The 22,155-nt window shown below is 33.8% G+C and overlaps 1 protein-coding gene across 2 annotated transcripts in view; it reads left to right on the top strand.

Moving 5' to 3' along the window:
- KANSL1L (KAT8 regulatory NSL complex subunit 1 like) overlaps positions 1 to 22,155 on the top strand; it is a 133,421-nt gene that overhangs the window by 103,070 nt on the left and 8,196 nt on the right. The window contains exons 7-11 of one of the 2 annotated variants that reach the window (XM_047868964.1): positions 6,544 to 6,690; positions 8,582 to 8,747; positions 11,394 to 11,501; positions 18,983 to 19,111; positions 21,414 to 21,532. In XM_047868964.1, the coding sequence (XP_047724920.1) occupies positions 6,544 to 6,690; positions 8,582 to 8,747; positions 11,394 to 11,501; positions 18,983 to 19,111; positions 21,414 to 21,532 (669 nt within the window). The remainder of the gene's footprint in view (positions 1 to 6,543; positions 6,691 to 8,581; positions 8,748 to 11,393; positions 11,502 to 18,982; positions 19,112 to 21,413; positions 21,533 to 22,155) is intronic. The other variant, XM_047868965.1, reaches the window with a different exon arrangement.

The raw sequence follows: 22,155 nt of genomic DNA on the forward strand, positions 1-22,155 counted from the left end.
CTCTCCCCCACCCACCCCGCCAAATTAATTGTTCTTAGACTCGCCTTTGTTGCTTCATTATATGCATGTGTAGATTATTATTTGACAAACAATTGAAAAGGACTCCATGTGGATTTCTGGAGCCCTTTCTCTGCATAGCTTCCTCTCTTAGGGCAATCTCTTCTACAAATTGTGGCTACCTTTTTTCCCCCCAAACTTTAATATCTATCTTTTCAAATCAGGTAGACTGTCATGCTCTACTTGGACCCCCTTCCATGTGCCGAAATCTGAGGAACATAGCTTCATGCAAAAAGCTTCAAGATTTATAGGATCACTTCACTTGTTTTTGTCTCTCAAGTATAACAGTCATCTGCTGCCTATTGTCCAAGTTGTTTGATGTCCATAAAAGTGTTATATGAAACATAAATGTTTCGTATAAGTCCCATAGCTGTACTTATTCATGGACATAAATGGAAATACCTCCTCTCCTTTCAAACTTATTTTTAAATAGCATATCTCATTTAGCCATTGTTTAATCTCTTTCCTCCACAATAAATTTGATAGTGTTTGTATTTATCTCTTTCAAATGTTGGGTTCCTAGAGAAACACTGCAACGTCTCTGGTTTCTTATTTCATTCTTCACCCTACTGTAGTATATGGTGACCAACAAAAGCATTTTATTGAAATATTGTTTTAAAGGTCAGAGTCACCTTTGAATTGCCAGATCTAATGCAGAACTTATTGTTCTAGGAATGTGGTGGAATAGTTCTTAGGAAAGCCTCCAGGTAGAAAATATTAGAATGTAAAATGTAAAGGATATTTTATATAATGCATGGTTAATCTGATTAGAAAAATGGAAAGCCACGGAATTAAAAATGAAACAAAGAAAGGAGAGAGAGAGAGAGAAATTTTTGTTCAATAGTCTTGTGATAGACTGGAGCTGACGCCTAGAACCTAAGAGATATGGGAAGGTATATTAGAGATCCTACATAACGCTAAGGGCCTTCAAAGGCTACTCACTCTGTTAATGAGTGAACTAGAACTTAACTCTGCTGCTGCACAGAGATGCAAAGAGCTTGCCTTTGTCTGCCTTAGGCTCTGATTAAAAATGTAAAATAGAGTATATGCATAAAATTCGTAACAAGAAATTAGGCCTTTTGTATCGTTAAAGTCTGAAATTATGCTTTGGATGTGATTTATTTAAAAAGACAAAAATTGGGTTTTAAAATAGGTAAGCTCATTTCCAGACTGGCAAACTTCAGATGTTGCAATTACCATATACGGAATGTAAAACCAAGTAAGTTTAATATATCTAAGAAAAATAAATTTAGGTAATTAGGAATATGATTAAGTGGATAGATACACCTGAAGAGAGAATTGTGTTGTTGGGGAATAGATGTAAATGAAATTATACAAAATGAAACATGTAGAGTAAAAAGAATCAGAAAATGTGAGAAGAGATTAATTAAATATAGAGGTTAGAGGAGAAAGTCTAACATATGTATGTCTTCAGAGGAGGAAACACCTAGGGGAGCTGGTTTGTGCAACCACTTTCATCTGAGCTTTGGCAGGAATTTTCAAATTTGGTGCACGTGCTCATAGATGATAGCTATGGAGGATGCTGTTGGTGGTGTTTGGGAGACCTAAATCACATGGCCAGATTTTACTTCAGAACCATTTTGACATTGTTCTCCTCAACATTTGCTGAATACTGCAGATGCACAGAGCAGGAGGCTTAAAGTATACTCTTAGGATTTAATTTTCTTAAAGTCTGGATAATCAGGAGAAATTTTATAAAATACATCAAACACTTAGATGAAAACCTTGAAGGGCTAAAAACAAATCAGATCTATGAACCATACTAGGACTGAAACCCAGACTTAGGACACATTCAGATTAGATTAAAGGAAAGAAATCTGCACTGTATCTACTTAGCAGTAGGGAGAGAGAACGCTCTGTACAGAAAGATTACATCATGTGGAGACGTTTGATTAAAAAAAAAAAGCCATTTGGCATTCAGTTAAAGATTACTGGGTATTACAAAAGATGGGACCCCATGACTAGTCTTCAAGAGGAAAAACAGACAATAGCATCAGACTATCAGGTGATTCTGATATTGGATTTAGCTGCCCAGAACTTTAAAATGGCTGTGATTCATATGTTTTAAAACAAAGAGAACAAGTAGAAAAAATAAACAGACTATTTCACCAGATAATTGGAATCTACTTTTTTAAAGAGACTCCTGTGAACATTTCAAACTGAAAAATACAACATGTGAAATTTAATACCTCACCAGATGAATTTAATTACAAATTAGAATACAAATTAGAGAAGTCAGGATTAATAAACTAAATATAAAATACTAAGGTGGGAAGGGAAGCACAGAGATAAGAAAGAATTAAACAACCAGAAGTGTGTGACAGTGAAAAAAAATCTACCCATATATGTTAGGGCATAGGGCAGAAGTAGTATTTCTCAAACTAAAAAAAGACCTTATCCTGTAGATTCCAGAAGTTCTGTGAACCTCAAAAAGAAAAATATATAGAAATTACATAAAGGCATATTATGGCCAGCCTGCTAAAATAAAGACACAGAGAAAATATTAAAAGAAGTCAGGGTAAAAAAAACATTATCTTTAAATCAGGGCAACAATAAGACTTAACTACTCATCAGAAATAATGGAAGCCAGGTGAATTGAAGGCATCCTTAAAATACTAAAAGAAAAAATGAAAACCAGCCTAGAATTCTATAATCACAAAAAATCCTTTGAAACTGGTGATATACAAAAGTTTCACGTAATAAAAACTGAGAATAAAAGCTGAGAGAATTTGTCAGCAAATTTACAGTATAATAATAGCAAAGGAAGAAGACACATGATCCTGTAAACACAATTCTGTAAGTAGAGAATTGTAGGAAAGAGCTAAGAACAACATAAAGGGTAAATAAATATATGGGTAATATAAATTTTAATAGTAATATATTGTAGTGTTTTGAATATATATAAAATTAAAATAACAGTAATACAGAAAGAGGAAAGTAGATGAAGTTAAACTGTTCTAATGTTTTCAGGGAAATGGTAAGAAAATAATTTGTCTTATTCTCTAAAAGCAAAAAAGTTAAGAATGCACATTATAATCTCTAGGGAAACCACTAAAAAGTAAATGATTATGTAAATTTAAGTTAATAGAGGGGGAAAATGTAATATTTGATTAATCCCAAAGAAATCAAGATAGGAGTCAATGAAATCTAAAATAAACATACATATACAATAAATTTCTACATACAGTGTAGAAAGTAAATTCAATTTCTGATTCTTTGAACAAAATTTGATAAGCCCCAGCAAGTTTACTCAAGAATAATCCAAAGTTGGTTTTACATTTAAAACTTTATTAACATCATTAATTCACCACATTATTAAATTAAAAAAGAAAACCCATGTGTAATTATTTCAATGGATTCAGAAAAAGTAAATGATTAAATTCAACATTATATATTTAAAAAATACTTTTGGCAACCTGGGAATATATTCTGATAAAGAATATACCCCCCCTAGAAAAATCCCACAATTACTCTTAATCCATATCATTCTTAATTCTGAGAAATTAAAAGCATTTCTTTTATAATATGGAACAAAACAATATCTCCTCTGATCATTTCTAATCATCACTGAACTGATGAACCCATCTAGCATGTTTGGAACCCTCTAAATAATAATAAAGATATTGCAATTGAGTGAAAAAAACTAAACTGTCACTATTTGTAAATAATATGTTTGGATAATAGAAAAGTAAAAGAAACTACAAATATATTATCAGAATAAGAAAGTTTAGCCAAATTGTGGGATATGTTCAAAGTATAAAAGTCAATTGTATTTTTAAATTCCTTTTACAATTGAAAAAATATTCAAGTACCTAGAAGTACACCTAGCAAAATATGTAAAGACTTTTTAGAGAAGAAAATTATAAAGTTTTATTAAAAGAAATTAAAGAGGGGCGCCTGGGTGGCTCAGTCGGTTGAGCATCCAGCTTCAGCTCAGGTTATGATCTCACGGTCCATGGGTTCAAGCCCCGCGTCTGGCTCTGTGCTGACAGCTCAGAGCCTGGAACCTGCTTCGGATTCTGTGTCTCCCTCTCTCTCTGTCCCTCCCCCGTTCATGCTCTCTCTCTGTCTCAAAAATAAATAAACATTAAATTTTTTTAAAAAATTAAAGAGAACCTAAGTAAATGAAGAGGTGTGTCATAGTCATGGATTGGATGACCTTTAATTATGATGTCAAAAAAAAAAAATCTCCCAGTTGATTTACAGATTCACTGTAGAAGAGCTCTGCAGTTTTTTGCTGGAAGTTAAGCATTTTTTAAAATGTATGCAGAAGAGTGAAAGCCAATAGTAGCCAAGATACCCCTGAGGAACAAGTTGGAGAAACTTGCATTGTCATATGTCAAGACTTAAACATGTAGTAATTAAGACATTGGTTATTTAGCATAGACACAAATGGTACAACATTAGAAATCCTGAAATAGTACCACACACATATAGAATGTGGTGTACATAACAGGTAGCATTGTAGATCAATTGGGAAAGGATGTTCAATAAAAGGTGTTCGGATAAATTGGTGATCCATATAAGAAAAAATTAAGGTTGGATTCACATCATGTGAATTAATTTCAAGTAAAGATCTAAGTACAAAGGCAAAAAACCTTACAACTAGCGGGGAGCAAAGTGGAAGCATATCTTTGACTTCAGGGTAGGGAAAGATTTCCTCATAGAGATATAAAGTACAAACTCTATATAAAGGAAATATTTAAATTAACATCTGTTGATCAAAAGACACTAGAAAGAAAGTGAAAAGAGAAGCTCAGACAGGGAGCAATAGATAGAACCTTCAAAGGATTTGTAACTTTCTAGAGTGTGTAAAGAAAACTTTAAAAATCAGTAAGAAAAAGACATTCTTAGAGAAAAAACACCATAATATGTATTTCTCAAAAGAAGAAAAAATGAATGACCAATTTTAGGAATGAAAAGGTGGTCAACTTAAATAGTAAACAGAGCAATGCAAGTTTAAACCATAAGAGAATATGTGTATGCTCTGAAATTAGCAAAAATAAAAAGTCTGACAGTATGCATGTTAGCATGAATCTGATGCAGTGAGCACCAGCATCTGCTTTGTTGGAGTGTAAATTTGGTTACAACTACTTTGTAATACAACATATCATTTAGTGAAATTGAATGTATGCATTCATGTGTTTCTTTAACCCAGCAAATCCATTTCTAACAGTGTACATACTCTTAGAGAAATTCTTACACCCATACGCCAGGAGACAAATAAGATATTCATACTAGCATTGTTCGTAGTAGTAAAAAACGAGAAACATTCTAGATATTTATAAACAGAAGAGAATGATGAATTGTATGCACATAATGTTGGGGAATACAGCAGGAAAGTACACTTAACTTTCTGTCTATATACATTTTAAAGCATGCAGATTTTATTTATTTTTAATGGTTATTATGTACATCTTTTTTAATTTTTAATGTTTATTTTTGAGAGAGAGAGAGAGCGCCAGAGCGAGGATGAGTGGGTGAGGGGGAGGGGCAGAGAGAGCTGAGAGACAGAGTTGTCAGCACAGAGCCAACTCGAGGCTCGAACCCACCAGCCATGAGATCATGACCTGAATTGAAGTCAGATGCCTAACTGAGCCACCCCGGTGTCCCAAAGGATCCAGATTTTAAAAGTTATATAGAATTACATGTATTTATGTGAAAAAACTATAAAGGAAATAATAAAATCAAAATTCAGAATAGCAATTACTCCTGGAATAATAAGAGAAAAATGTGGTTAAAGAGGCACATTGTATTAGTTAAGATACAGGTTCAGCTGCATTTGTCAGAAACCCTACATAGTGACATAAACAAGATACAAGTTTATTTCTTTGTCTTAGATTGAAAATATCCTAGATATGACAACCACATTCTACATGGTGATCTAGGAGCTAGGCTTCTCTTTTGCTTAATCCTGTATTATCCTCATCTACATGGTTATGGTAGCTCCGCACCACAGCTGTGTTTCAAGTATAACATGGAGGAATGGAGGAAATGAGTGACCTAAAAGGTCACTTCCCAGAAGTTGCACACATGACTTCTGGCTAGAATTTAAGTAATTTTTTAGATCCACAGAGGCTTGAGAAATGTGCCTAGCTGAAAATCAGCAGTTCTACAACAGACAGCAGAGGTATTGGAGGAAAGTAGCAATATCTGCTGCAGGCTAATGAGGGTGGAGTAGGAGGAGAAGGCATAACTGGTATTGTTCTGTTTCTTGAAATAGGATGGTAAGTATAGGTGTCCTTCTAATATTTTATTTTATGCCTTCCCTATAAATTATATATTTTTATGTATATGAAATTTTTCATTATTAAAGCTAAGAAGTTTAGTGGATACTTTTTGGCTTTGTTTTGCTTGAATCTTCTGCAGCATATGGAACTATCGATCATACCCTCTAAACATTTGAGTTTTTATTGGCAAGAATCTCCTGGTTTTTCTCTTATTTTCCCATCCATTTCTTTTCAGCCTCCCGGGCTTCACTTTCTCTGCAGGGAACAAAAAGGCCTTTTCCTAGATGCCCCTCACTTGTCTCCAAAATTATTTAGGATAGTTTCAAATTGGGTAATGGGTTTCCTGGAGTTGGAAAAAATTCAAGAAAAAACTAATTATATGGTAAATATTCAGATTTTATCACCTTTTGTTCATAATGCTCTATCCATATAAGGAAAAGGGAGGTTAGCACCCTTTTTTCTTTGTAATTTCAAAGATTTTTTTATATCTTTCTGAAGTACATCATAAAAGGACAAATAATTCTAGAGTGAGTCCAAAGTATCAGTGTATCCTGTAAAGATAAAGAACAGCAGTTGTTCCCATAAATATACACATATCATTAGAATAAATCTTGGAAACAACTCACATTATTATAATCATGTATAAACATATTACATCTTTTTATAAAAACCCATCGATTTAGTTGACCTCCCAGAATGACTGCATTTCTTAACCTTCCTTGCAGCTAGGTATGACTCTGTGACCTAGGTCTTGGCTAATGGAATGTAAACAGAAGTCACTGCATGATATATTTTAGCATATGTTAACAGGAACTATTTTTTCCCCAGTGAAATAGTCTCAGGCATACATGCATTTGAGAATTTGCATTCACTTAATTTTTATTAAGGCAAATAAAAAAAAATGCAGTTGGTTAGCATTCAGGTTTCAACCATATGTCAGGGACTGTGTCAGGTTCTGGGAATACAGCATTGAACAAATTATAGTCCCAACCTTCCAAGGAGCTAATAATCAAAAAAAAGTCTAGTTGAATGCTGTGGTAGAGATAGATGTGCCTAAGGTGCTATGGAAACATAGAAAATGCCAAGGTTAGCTAAGAAACTCAAACTCAAGAAAGTTGACAAACCTCATGTAAGTTTATAAAATAAAAGTGTTTAAAAATAGCATCTAAAGATCTCTTATTAGCATTTTAAATATCAATTACATTAAAAAACACAATGAGTCCAAATGTTATTATAGGGGATAATAGAGGTTAAGAGTGAAGGAAGGAGTACAGGTGAGCTCTACTGTAAAAATATTTTCTCTATTTTATAGATCTTTGCTTGTTTACTAATTTTATAACCAGAAAAAAGAATTTAAAATCCAGATTTTAAACAGAATATGTACTTCTTAATGTAGTAAGATAACTTTTTTTGGTTTAGCAACATGGTTTTCCTAAGATTCCTGGACTCAAATCTTTATTTTTAGAAATGCAAACTCGTGTAACATATTGTGTGTTTTATACATATTCTTTTAATGTTTTAAGTCAAATTTTACCTAATGTAAAAAGTACAATGCTCATAGTACTTCACAGTTATTCCAGTGTAGATATTTTCTTGCATTGGAATTTAAGACAGAGAATCCAGTTTCATTCATTGATTGTAACAGATTGCAATGAGGAAAACAGTATGCACAATTCTTAATCCTAACATAGCACCTGCTCACCATCAGTTACAGTTGTCACTAATGTGGAATGTAGCCATTGTCTTGTATTTATGTTTTTAATTTTTTTTTAATATTTATTTTTGAGAGAGAGACAGAGCATGAGTGGGGGAAGGGCAGAGAGAGAGGGAGACACAGAATCCGAAGCAGGCTCCAGGCTCTGAGCTGTCAGCACAGAGCCTGACACGGGGCTTGAACCCACAAACTGTGAGATCATGACCTGAGCTGAAGTCTGATGCTTAATCTACGAAGCCACCCAGGCACCCCTGGCCATTGTCTTTTAACCCAAAGTTCTTCACACTTATTTTTCCTTACTGTGATTTTGTAAGGTAAAGGAAGACCTTGCTCTTCTTTTTGAAAAACTGAAAAGGGATTAGTGAAATCTCATCATGTTTATGACCTTGAATAAATGACAAAGAGTATATCCCTCTGTCATTTTCAAGTTCTTTCTCCAAGGTGACTTAGTAAACTAGAACTTTCTTGTGTCATTTAGATACTGTACTTGATAACTATTATATCCTCTCTGACTGATTCAGTTTTTAAGCAAAAATGAAGTCTTTCTTTTCCCTTGCAGACTTTGCCTTCAAAAGAAACAACATTTTTAAATACGACGCAAATGCCTTGTTTGCAATCAGCTTCAACTTGGAGTAGCTGTGAACACAATTCAAAATCTCAGATATTAAGAGAGCATGTATCAGAATTGGACTCTTCTTTCCATTCTGTCCTATCATTGCCGTCAGGTAAGTCCACTTAAAAAAATTTCTAAGTAACTGCATATTTCTATGGTGAAATGTAATCCTATGGATATATGGAATCAAAATTGTATCAATTATTTTGTCACTAGATATTAGAATTAAAGTTTTCATAGAGGAATTAATCCTGAGTTAATCTTCTATCTTTGCAAGTTGATTCTTTAATTCCTTGGAAACTGTTTTGATTTACATTGATTACAGACTAGCTTTTGATCTTTTCAGGGTTAAATTTTTAGAATTTTATTGATAACTTGACTATGCTGTTGAAATGGTTGTCAGGAAGTCAGTGTTCTTTTTCTCATGTGTTATTCTGCATGGAATTTTCTCTGCCATATAATATTCCTCTGTTTATAATCAGCATGAGTTTCCCAAGAGAAGAAAATTGTCCGTCTTTAGGTATAGCTAATTTTTGAACCTCAAGAAAATCTATAATCCGTAACTGAGTAAATGAGGCACATACAGTCCCACCTCCTTTTAAGTTTCTAGTTCTTGATTTTTGTTGGAACCATTCCAGTTGTTTCTTTATTGAACTGAAGTAAATATTTAGGGTAAGAAAGGAAACATTCTTCACACTGGTTATTTCAGGTTCTTCTCTGTATGGGAAGACGTCTCAAATGGGCTTTTGTGTTTCCCTTTCAGTTTTCGGTTTTAATCATCCAGGGATGGCTCGTCTTCACAAAACACTATTTCTTGTACCTGTTCCTGCCCTGATTCCTGAATCTTAGTTTTTGTTTGTTTGTTTGTGTTTTGTTTTTACCAGTATTTGAGTGGTTTCTTAGCTACATAATACTTTGAAGTAAGTTTCTGGCAGGAGCTGTTACTCCATCTTTGAGGAAAACTTAATGATAGAAACAATAATAAATACAACAATAATCAGCCAACATTTGGGCTTAACATACCCATAAGCACATTACATTGTTTTAATTCTTTCAACAACCCTATGAGAATACATAGTTGTCCTCTTTATCTTACATACAAGAAAATTGAAGCTAAGAGATTTTAAATTACTATTCCAAGATTATACAGCTAGTAAATAATGGAGGCAGGATTTGATGTGAGTAGTCATACTTCAGAGCTACACTCCTAACCTTTACTCTTTACTGTCTGTTTTCTCATAGTACATTTGTTTCTCTGATGACATACCCCTGAGAGCTGATAGAATTATCCTTCATTTTAATCCTCTTAGGTCCCCTCCAATAAGTTAAGATTAACTTCCTCACCTGCCAGTTAGTGTTATTCATTTCTTCTTGCATTCATTTAATAAAGATTAAGTACCTACTGCTTACGAGGTACTAAGTAGGTATTAGGAGTATAAATACAAATAAATCCCTCAAGGTACTTGCATTCTAGTTTAAGAAAACTGAAATGTAAACTGATTGATGTACTACAATGTTATGATATATTTTTATAAAAGCCCAAAGTCACAGGGTAGGCACTAAGAAAGATATATGGATGGAACAAGGGCCTAACCCTAGTTTTCTCACAACTCATGACGAACAGTGGTAGAATAGGTGATATTTTCTTTATAAAAATAAGTGATATTTCTTCAGAGAAATAAGCTTATCTTTTGGTAGTTGGAAACCATTGGATTCCTAAAATGTATAAGTAGCATATTTAATTTGTGTTCTTAGTTTCATTTTGTTATGTAGTTTTTGTACGATCATAGTATATAGTGCTAGGATTGAAATCTTTCCTACCTCTGTTCTGTCCCTTGGGACAGATTCCATGTTGAAACTCATGAACATATTTTTTTTTCCCCCACACTTGAGTATGGATCTGTTATTAATATACAGCGTTTAAGAAAGAGGTACTTCTTTGTTTAAAGTCCAGACTCATTCTAGGTCTGTTCTGATTTATATGTTTGTAATTAGTTTTCTTTTTTCAGTAGCAAAACTTTAAATACATCAACTGCTTTATGAAATATTTGTTTCTTAGGAAGCAGTTTACGTGTCTCTATTAAATGCTTTATTTTAGCGTTCTTGATTGAAAAAAAAATGTGAAGCACATCTACTTTATTATTTAGTTCCTCTTTTGGTTGTGAGAATATAGAATATAAATATAGTGAATTGAACATCTTAAGTCTCTATTTGAAGGAAAGGAACTAGTCTGTATGTAAAAGTGTATTTTGTCATTCACAATACTAGTAAACTAAGGGAATGTGAACCTTGGTATTTTTATAAAATGTTGCATCTGAATTACAGTGGTTTTCCCTCAAGTAATTAAAATTATGTATCTTTTAGAAACCTCATTATTTCAAATGTCAAGTTTGTGGGGGTGGGTGGAATGAACTTAGGTGGCCGGGTTTTGCTCTGTTTTATTCAAGACCTTTGGCTGCATTTGTTTCATCTATGAATACTACTTATTAATACTAATAATTTCTATCATCTTATTATTTTGGTTTATGAACTTGTTCATCATCAGAGTTTTTGTTTATTTACAGCATATAATCAGTAATTTCCAAATTTCTCTCTGTATGCTTGGAAAGAGTATTTTGCCACTTCTGATAGTTGTGACATTTTAAGCTTTTGCTTATTTTTCTAAGCTTATGTGCTACTTAGAGAAAGAAAGCAATCTTAATATTAGAGTCCGTAAAGAATGGTATTCACTCAAAGTACTTTTACTTTATTTTGCCAGATGTGCCTCTTCATTTTCACTTTGAAACATTGCTAAAAAAGACTGAAATAAAAGGAGATCTTGCTGAAAATAAATTAGTAGGAGACTGTGTCATATCTCCATCACCTGGTATGTCATTTACAAATCTTGTACTTTATATATGTTTTACATCTTTCCGATACTCACTGTTTTTGCTTTCTAAGGAAATAAAATTTAACAGAAGAACAAATCTAAATCCTTAATTTTTAATATTCACTTTTTACAAATTACCACACACACACAAATAGAAAATACACAGGAGTGATCTTAAGAAGAAATGTGATACTGAATGAAAATTATGAAATGTTATTAGTAAATATAAAAGGAAATCTAAATACACTTAGAGAAACAGCATTCCTAGACAAGATTAATAAGGATATCAGTTCTTCCTATTGGTTTATAACTTGAAGTTCTAATAGATTTGGTTACTTTAACAAAATAATTGGAAAGCCCACTGGGAAGAATAAATGGGGAAATACAAAGTAACTGCTGGAAGAAGTATTCAGAGAATCCATCTTAACCACATATGGAAACATGACAAAAATATGTAATAATTATTAGTATAGATTTTGCATACAATTAGGAAAGTAAATCCATGAAGCAGACTATATAGCTTATACTTTATAATGTAAGGGAAGAATTGTAAATTCATGAGAATGTGGAGAACTATTCAGTAAACAATATTTTTAGTATTGTTAGTCTTTGGGGGGAAATTTTGTTTACATACTTATTTCATACCATGTATCAGAATAAATTCTAGTTGGTTTCAAGAACTTGAAATAAAACACTAAAATTACAAAATAAAACTTGAAGAATTAAGATGAAATTGTTTTCAGTATTATGAATGGGGGCAGGGACATTGCCTATGCTTGGAAACAAGAAGAGAAACATCAACATATTTTGACCATCTACAAGGCTGAAATCTTTCTAACATCAGAAAATTCATACAAACTGAGATAAATTCTTTCTAGATGAAATAATCATCTACCTCAAAAACTCAAGAATCAACTGAATGCCTGTTAAAATTGGGAGTCTGAAAAAGTATAGGAATTTAAAATATATTTATAGAAATCAGCAGCTTTTATAAATACCAATAATAACCATTTACAATATGTAAAGGAATTTTTGAGATATTGACAATGAAAATATAAACTATCTAGGATTAATTAAATTTGTAAGGGTCTACACGAAAGAAAACTTCCGAAGTTTTATTGAGGAATGCAAGATGATGTGCCTAAATAGAAATACCCTGTTCCTGTCAGAAGACAGTATTTTAGCATGTAAAGTGAGTAACATTATTGTTTTTCTCCTTGACTAGTTTTCTCAAAGTCACATTTGGGTAAGTGATAGGGCCAGGATCAGGCTCAAAGAATTCATGTTTTAAACAACTAAGTTTCCTTTGTCATCAGTGGATTAAACAATGATTTTGGGGGAACAATTGAGATCTCTACCACATACAGCACATTAGAATAAATTTAAGATGGGTGAACATTAAATACATTCCAGATGGATTAAAGAGTTAAATGTTAAAAATGATGTCTTAAAAGAATTATAAGAAAAACTAGATGTATTTAATGATGATAATAATGAAAATGATAATCATAAGTAACATATACTGAGTGCTTATGTGCAGACACCATGCTAAACATTTACTATCTTCTGATTACATTAAGACATTTAAACATTATAATCATCAATTCTGGCAAGACTGTGTGTAGTAAAAACAGGACCCTCAAATATTTTAGGTAGCATTAAGAATACAAACCTTTTGGAAAGTATTGGGAAATGAATGACAACGCCCTTAAACTACCTATTTTTTAAAATAAACTCATTGAAGAAAAACACTGTTTACTTGTTCACTTGCTTACAATTAATGTTTACTAAACTGCTAACTCTGTTTTCTGACCCAATACATCCATTTCTAATAACCTAGTCTAATGCTAAATACAAATATATTCATTTATATTTACAAATATATTCATTTTAAACACTATTTGTGTTAATGGGAAATTGGAAACAGAGCATAATTGAGATGTGATTAACCAACACGGTGGGACATACAGCTTTTAAAAATATCTTAAAAGTTCATGTAAGGATGGAAACATTAAAGAATGTTAAGTGATAGAAAAGGACAAGAAAGTTTTACTTCTGTGTATGGTCTGATTATAACTATATAAAAATGTTCATTCTTCTTTCAACCAAATGTAACGTGGGCCTTTTGGGGATCCTGATTTGAACAGGTCACCTGTACGAGCACACAAAATTTTTGAGATAATAAAAATTTGAAATTTGAACATGCAGGCTGTTGAGTATTAGTGAATTAATTTTGTTAGATGTAGCATGCATGTGTAGTAATGCATGTAGTAATTACATAAACACACACACACTTTTTATCTGTTTGTTAGAAATTCAAGCTCACACATATGTCGATGACAAGATAGAAGATAGGCAGTCCAGGATTTGCTTTAAAATAGGCCAGCAAAAAAAAGTTGGTGGGGAAAAAGATGAAACAAGATTGGTCACCAGTTTGTAATCATTGGTTATGAATATAGGCACAGGGGAGTTCATTCTTCTCTTCCTCATTTGTGTTTGTTGAAATTTTTCCATGGTAAAAAGTTAAAAAAAATAAGTGGAAAGCACTAAGGACAAGCAGCAGTTGCCTATGCTTAGGGGAGAAAAATCTAAAGAAATGCAGGAAAATATAGGTTATGTGCAGGTAATTTTTCATGATATAATTCTACTACTTGAAATTTTTCCTTAGACTGATCTTTAAAAAAGAAAATATGTATGCATGAAGATGATCATTTTAAGAATGACCATAATAGAAATATCATGATTAACAACAACCAGCTCTAATAGCTAGGGAATAGTTAAATGATATTATCTCTAATTAGAAGAGTGTTAGGCAACCATCTGAAAAAATAATTTGTGAATTATCAAATTTGAAAAATAAGTTAAACTACATTTGAAATGTGAATATGAAATGTATGCACATGTATAACTGAAAGGGAATATGCAAAACTGAAATTATATGCTGTTAGATAAGTGAGATTAGGTGATTATATTTTTTCTAATGTTGTTCTGTTTATCTATTTGACTTAAAAGGATAGGGCAGTGTAAATGTGTTAGTCACAGAATTAATGGTAACATACCAGTAATGCAATGCCATGCTAGTTAGGGGGAATTAAGAGCTAGGAATGGAAGACATTTGAGATGAGTGCTGCTGTATTATTAGGCAAATCATCTGAGTATGTAGTCTTCTGTATCTTGATCTCTCCTCCCTTATTTTCTTCCCCTACCACTCCAAACCCAAATAATTAAGGGTTAATTAGGTTTCATCGTATATAAGCATGTCGGGAATAGTCGCTTGTTATTTTTTCTTTTATTGTTAAGTGATTTCTGTAGAATTAAGTGAAACTAGAGTTCAACATTTATTGATCATATACTCTGTGCCAGGCAGACTAAGTGCTAAAGAATCAAAGGTGAATCACAGGGAATCAAAGAAATTATAATGTAATAGGGGGAAGCAGACACGCAAATAACTATTAAAATGATGTGAGCACAGATATGACAAAAACATTCTAAAAAGGAGAGGGAGTGTAGAACTCTGCCTGGAGGAAGGCAGAGTGATGGGGAAAGGGCAAGAGGAACTCCAGAAAGATGGTGATGCCAGGTGTAGCTTTAAATACGCAATTGGAATTTAAAGGAAGAAGAGCAAAGTGTTCCAAATCATTGTTTCTCAAACTTTTATGTGCAAATTACTTGGGCAATATTGTTAGAATGCAGATTCTGGTTCAGTTAATCCTGAAATGAAGTCTGATTCTGGATTTCTAACAAGGTCCCAGGTGATTCAAACGCTTGGACCCATATTGGTTTTAAAATGGAAACAAACATGTGATTTGTCACGGAACCATAAGACAGGGTGATGTGTTTAAGTATATACAGAATGCCTGGTATTCTTATAGGGTAAACCGTGTGAAGGTAAGTAGATGGATGTTTGCGAGCTTTGCCACAGAGCTTGTGTTTATCCTCTGTCGTCCAGAATTGGCAATTAAGAAAGCACAACTGACTTCAAGTAACAAGTAGGGAAAAGACAAATTGTAGTGGTTTGAAGACTGAATGATTAGTAGCTAATCATGAGGAAATACCAGGCAAAGCCAATTAAGGGCCTGTATTCATCAAAACATGCAGTCATGGAAGACAACAGTGGAACAGTTTCAGATGTAAGAAAACTTTAGAGATATGACAAATGCAGAGTGAACAGAGTTTTCTATAAATAACATTATAGGAATAATTGGTGAAATTCTATGAAGTCCATAGTTAGCTAATAGTATTAATTTCATTTTTATGGTTGTGTGGCCATGTAAGAGAATGCCCTTGTTTTTGAAAAATACATATTGACATAGAGGTACATCATGTCAACAACTTAATTTCATTGGAGTTCAGAAGGATAAAGCAAATATGGTAACATTTGCAGAATCTGAGTAAAGGGTATATGGGACTTCTTTTTACTATTCCAAGTCTGAAATTGTCAAAATGAAGTTTATTTTTTTAGTGGACAGATGAGAGGAACAGTAGCGCTGAACACAAGCCAAAAACCTAGGGCTCAGGTTTCTTCACCTACATGTCCTCATATCTAAGCCCATTGTCCTTTTGATCTTAATTATTTCAAATAAGCTCCTCTGTCTTCATTTCTACCACTTTCAGAGTCCAGTGTAATGATCCCTTATCTATACTGCTGAAATAGCCTAATCAATTCTTCCTTCTCTCCAATCCCTGTAGCTTGTGATCTTTTCAAGATGCAAAGCTACTTAATATCACACCTGCTCCCCACCACTATAACTTAAAATGATTTGAAAGGAAGTATTATTGAGGGACCCCTAAAGCTCTACCCACACAGGATGGCTCCTACCTGTTCATGGTTCTTTTTCACTATCCTCCTTACTCTATACTACCTAGCTGCTGTTCTGTTGCCAAATTTATCTGGCTTCCTGTTGGGCCTCTCTATACATACCATTCTCTTCCCCTTGACATCAGTTATTTCTATTCATATTTGAAATCTACCACTTTAGGATAGAATCTAGGAGAGGATTTTGGAGAGCAAGCACTGAAAGGCTGAGAGGGTTATAAATAGACGAAGAGAATGTATAGTTTTTCAATTGTCATATTACCTACTGTTTCAAGAGTCCATTGCAACCTCACAAGACAATAAGGGAAAGTAAGTGTAAAAAAATGATTAAAATTCAATAAAAAGTATCACCTTAGGGAAGGTTAAAGTTTCTTAAAGAAGTTTGACTTGCTTTTAGAAAAAAAGGAAGGTGATGAATTGCTTTTAGAAAAGAAGAGTGAATTGACTGGAATTTGTTTGAAAGTACTCCAAAAATGTTTCCATTAAAACAAGAGATGGCATTATTGGAATACCTGCCCATGCCAGGCACATACAATTTTAAAACCTCACAATTCTAGTTACCCTTTCTAGAAATGAGTTTAGAATTATGCCTGCCATCTTGTTTTGTTTTCTTTGTGACATCTTTCTCTGAAGTCTTTGGGTGGTAAGAAATCTTGGGGCCATCTTAGAATTCTGCCATTTTCCCTGAGCTTTTTAAGGTCACTTTCTGTTTTCAGGCAGGTAGTTTTGCCTGGTCAATTTGATCATTTCTTTGCAGTAATCTTATCCCTTTTCTGGTAAGTTTTAGGGTATCTTCATTGTGATGTGCTGTAAGATTAGAATTTTTTCCCCCTCCACTTGTCTTGACAGCCAAGTGAGTTCTTGAAATCTTAGGGTTAATATCACTGTGGAAAAACTTTGGCCCATTTCTTCAACACTGGCTACCATTCATTCTGTTACCCTGTTTTGGTTTGTCCCCTCCCCCCACCCCCAATATTTTCTATCACTCTATTCCTTTGAGTTGTACAGTTCTCAGTCAACCTAGATTTTGATGTTTAGCCCGTGTCCACTGTATCATTCAGTCCAGTTAGTGATGGTTGTTTTTAAATTTGAACAATCATATTTTCCATTTCTGAGGGCTCTCTAGTGGGGCCTTTTGCCTGTTTCTTCTGGCAATGTTAGTTGTTTCAGTCTTGTTAACTGTATTCTGTGCATCCATTCACTATTACTTGAGATGGTTCATTTCTACATCTTCTTTGACTTTTACGGTCTTGGTATTCAGATTTTTGGAGTCTTGTGTTCTCACCTTTACAGTTCATATTCACTATTAAGACTGTTCTGCCACTGCTATTTATGGGATCCTTTCCCTGGATGGGTAGAAGTTGCAGTATATACTGTTTTCAGGAGCAGTTAAGGTCAGGCAGGACATAGTTCAAAGTGAGGCACTTAGTATTGCTTTCTCATCCATTTCTCTGCTCGGCTTGGATTTTGTTATCTATTAAGACAGATTATCTCTAGGAGTGTGGCTGAGAAGTTGGCTTGTGTAGTCATCCTTTCAGTTAACTGTCCATCTAAGTAATTATCCTCCACTTTCATTTCCTCCAGGTCTAGAGCACCTTTGATGGTCATAGTTTTGTGGCAGCACTTTCTCATGTGCTTTTACCTTGTTTGCTCTCCAAATTCCATGTGTTATTAGTCTTTCAGAGGTTCCTCACAAATTCTGCTTTACTCACAAGTTCCCTTTTATTGCTTGCTAATGTGTATATATATATGTGTATATGTGCACATCTGTGTGTCTATGTATAAAACTTTTGTCTGTTACTTTTAGGGTGCTTTGTCATCTTGTAATCAGAGTCTGGTTACTGTTGGTAGACCACACTCTGTTTTTCAGTGTTGGTGAGAATTTGGCACTTAGGCCTACATTTCTTTTTCCATTCCTTTCCACATCTCCAACCCCTTCAAAAAAAGCCAATTTGGTTATTAATCCAGTACTGGAAATATGGGTTTCAGATAGACAATAATGATCATGAAGAAACTAACATTTATTAAATACTTTGGGTAGGTATCCTCCTAATGACCATTACAGGGATTAACTCATTTAATCCTCATAATCCCATGATAGGTGCACTTATCCTTATTTTACAGATAAGGCAACTGAGGCATAGAGACATTAAGTGACCCTAAAAGTTTTAGAAAATACATTGCTTTTAAAATTGAAAGAACAGTGCTAGGTACCGTCAGTTTGATGAAATCTGGTTCTTGCCCTCAAGAGGTCCCAGTCTCTTATAATTCTGTAGGATCTTACTTGATCCTGAATTATTTTCACATTGAAGGGTGAGCAGGGGCTAACTTAAGGATTCATATCATCCTCAGGCAACATTTACAGATGTGAACCAACCTCCTCTATAAAATTTTGCAATTTAGAAGACTTCGAGAACAGGTCACCTTTTCATCCCCTTCAAATAATGGAGCAACTATAGGAAATTGGATGCTTATGGAAGAGGTTTTTAAGGAATCTTATTATGGGTATTTTCAGTGTAGGATCATTCCATTTTGGTATAGAAGTATTTCATATGTTATTCTGAACTGGTAAATTAATGTTCTGCAATGTTATAAGAAATTAACACGTTCATTATCTGTGTCAAGGGAAAGAAACTTCACATTTCCTTTCTATTTGTTTTAGTACATAATACTTCTCTGAATCAATGGAGAAATGGATATTCTCCTACATGCAAGCCTCAGATAAGGTCAGAATCTTCTGTACAGCTGTTCCAGGGAAGAAAGAAAAGACACTTGAGTGAAACAGCATTAGGTAGGTTAAAATGAGGATTGTGAGCACTAGTACTAAAAACTGAAAGTAAATTCTGATCTTCAAAGAACCTCTGCTTCATGGTAATCCAGAATAATCACTAATTACACAAAATATCCATGGTCCTATAAACATTACAGCATATTCATATAGACAATTCAGAATGATCTGTGGACTGGGCATCCATCCACTAATGGCAATTAAGGATTTCCTTCCTATTTTCCCTGTCCAGAGTTATCTTCTACTGACTATCCTCCGAAACAGAACTTAAGCCTCCAGGGTTGTGTTCTGGACTCCGAGTATGTCAGTACAAAGTCTCCTCACAGAAATGTATTACCATTTCGGGGACTTACTGTGGGGGTGTCAATTCACTGAAGCTTCCTTAGAATTTTGAGAAACTGGCTGAGATTCACCAAAGGTAACTCAACCAAGTAGTTCAATTTCTCTTAGGAACTTATAGTTCCAAAATGGTCAACAGATCTGTTTGAAACTAGAACTCTTCTAATAATACAAAGTGGGATTTTTGTTGTGGGGACTTGGGACTATCAGATTGTTTCCAGAATTGTTGCAAATAATGATTAAAAATAAAACTTACCAGGAAATATATATGCAAATTATCTATATACTTTTTTGGTTCTTGTTCATTGTTACAATGGACAGAACACTATACTCATTAGTCAAGTATTCCCCAGATGTAATATGTCAATATACCCAAAAACTTAGAAATTGCATTCAAGATATGCTGGACTAATTATACTTGATGAATTTAACACATTTATCACTACTGTCTCTAGAAATCCCACCTTAACAGCCCAAGTCACTACCTGATAAGGTAGTGTGGCACAAAATTAAACTCCTGGGCCACATCCAGAGATTCCATTGTGCTTTTTAGTGCCTCAATCTTAGGACAACCAAGAGTCACCTAGCTTCTGAGGAACTTACATATAGAGATCTTTCTCTTTCAATTTACAACAGGGTTGTATCCTGATAAGCCCATGGTAAGTTGAAAATATCTTGAGTCAGTAATTATTTAATACACCTAACTTACCAAACACATTGAAGGCTTAGCCTTCAATGTGCTAAAAACACATTAGCCTACAGTTCAGCAAAACCCTCTAACACAAAGTGTTGAATATCTCTTGTAACTTATTGCATACTATAATGAAAGTGAGAAACAGACTGGCTGTATGGGTACAGAATGGTTTTAAGTATATCCATTGTTTATCTTCATGATCACATGGTTGACTAGGAGTTGCAGTTTGTTGCCCAGCCTAAGGGTGTCCCACACTGCTATCCCAGAAAAAGGTCAAAATCCAAGGTATGGTTTCTACTGAATGCATGCCACTTTGGGGCTGTCATAAAGTTGAAAAATCCTAAGTAGAACCATTGCTAAGTTGAGGACTATCTACATACCAACACACAGGAAAACTTGCATCTCTTAATAAGAACCACTATGAAGTTCAGATTACCTAAGATCTAAAATGTTTCACCTGAATTGATCTAACTTCATAACTTCAAGTTTGGTGGGAATACAGGAATAGAACAGGTAAGAGCCAGACTACAAAGTAAATAGGTAACTCCCTAAAGAGCAAGGTAGCTGGTCTCTTTAACAAATATCATGAAAAACAAACTCTTCTAGATTGTAAGAAACTTAAAAGACAGTAACTAATTTCAATATATGGATCCTGATTTGAAGAAACTACTAACCATAAAGGACATTTTTTAACAACTAGAAAAATATAAGTATGGACTGGGTATTAAATTTTATATTACACAGAATACTTTTTAAGATCAGTACTAAAGTAAAATAAACAAGGGCAGAAAATAAGTGAATAAATATATATTCACAATTAGGGAATCAAAACAAATGGAAAAATATTTTCCTATGTAATTAGAAATTAATAATTTAATGTATTAGCAGACAAAGTCTCAGTAGAATGGTCAGAAGATCAAGGAAAGGAAATCTCCCAGAAATTAAAAAGTCAAAATGAAAAACACAGAGAAAATTAAGGGGTAAGTCTTTGGATGTTAACATCCAAATAATAGGCATTACAGAAAACATGAACAGAGTGAAGAGAAGGGAGATTAAAGAAATTAGAGGTACTGGATTAAAAGAAAATGGAAATAATTGTGACAGAACTGTGGGTAAGATTTTTTTCATTTCCTTAATTTTTTGTTTTTGATACATAAGTTTTAAAAGTAAAAAGATCAAACAGATAAGGAATATTACCTAATTAGGAAAGTAATTTTAAGACCTATCACCATGTTTAATGTATGACATTCTCAATGGTTCTTTCCATGGCAGGAGAAAGAACTAGATTTGAAGAATTTGCTTTTCAACGCACAGAACCAGGATCCCATAGCAATTTTACTGCTGTTACTAATGTCAATGTTATATCAAGAACCCAGAATTCATCATCACAAGTAGGTTTTTTTGGTATACTGAACCCTAAAATTGCTTGTAGATTTTTAAAACTTGGCCAGTAAAAAAACGTACAGAATATTTTGTTAATCTTTAATAGCCTTATTTTACTTGTACATACCGGCCCGGTTTTTGTTGTTTTTGAAAGAAAGGGAGAGAGAGAGCGAGCAAGGTGGGGAGGGGCAAAAGAGGGGAGGACTGAGGATCCGAAGTGGGCTCTGTGCTGACAGCAGGGAACCTGATGCGGGGCTTGTAACTCATGAATCATGACATCATGACCTGAGCTGAATTCAGATGCCTAACTGACTGAGCCACCCTGGCGCCCCTAAAATGATCTTCTTAGGAAGCAATAAACTGTATTTAACTTTTTTACTAGTGAGCTAATTGCTCAGTAATCTTTGATTATAGTTTTTTTTTGTTTTTCCTGTGAGAAACTATCATAACCATCCCTACTCCTTACCAGGAAGCTAAATTTAGTCTTGCTAGTAAGAACCCAGCACTTGTGTTGTTCTTACTGTTTTGTCATCTGGTCAGAGTAGGGGTTAAAAGGTGAAAGGGTTTAGAAGAAACTGTAAAGCTCAGGGACCAGGAACACACAAATGAAGATTATAAAAAATGATCTTTA

Source organism: Prionailurus viverrinus, chromosome C1 (assembly GCF_022837055.1).
Source record: "Prionailurus viverrinus isolate Anna chromosome C1, UM_Priviv_1.0, whole genome shotgun sequence".
In the NCBI taxonomy this organism is placed as follows: Eukaryota; Metazoa; Chordata; class Mammalia; order Carnivora; family Felidae; genus Prionailurus; species Prionailurus viverrinus.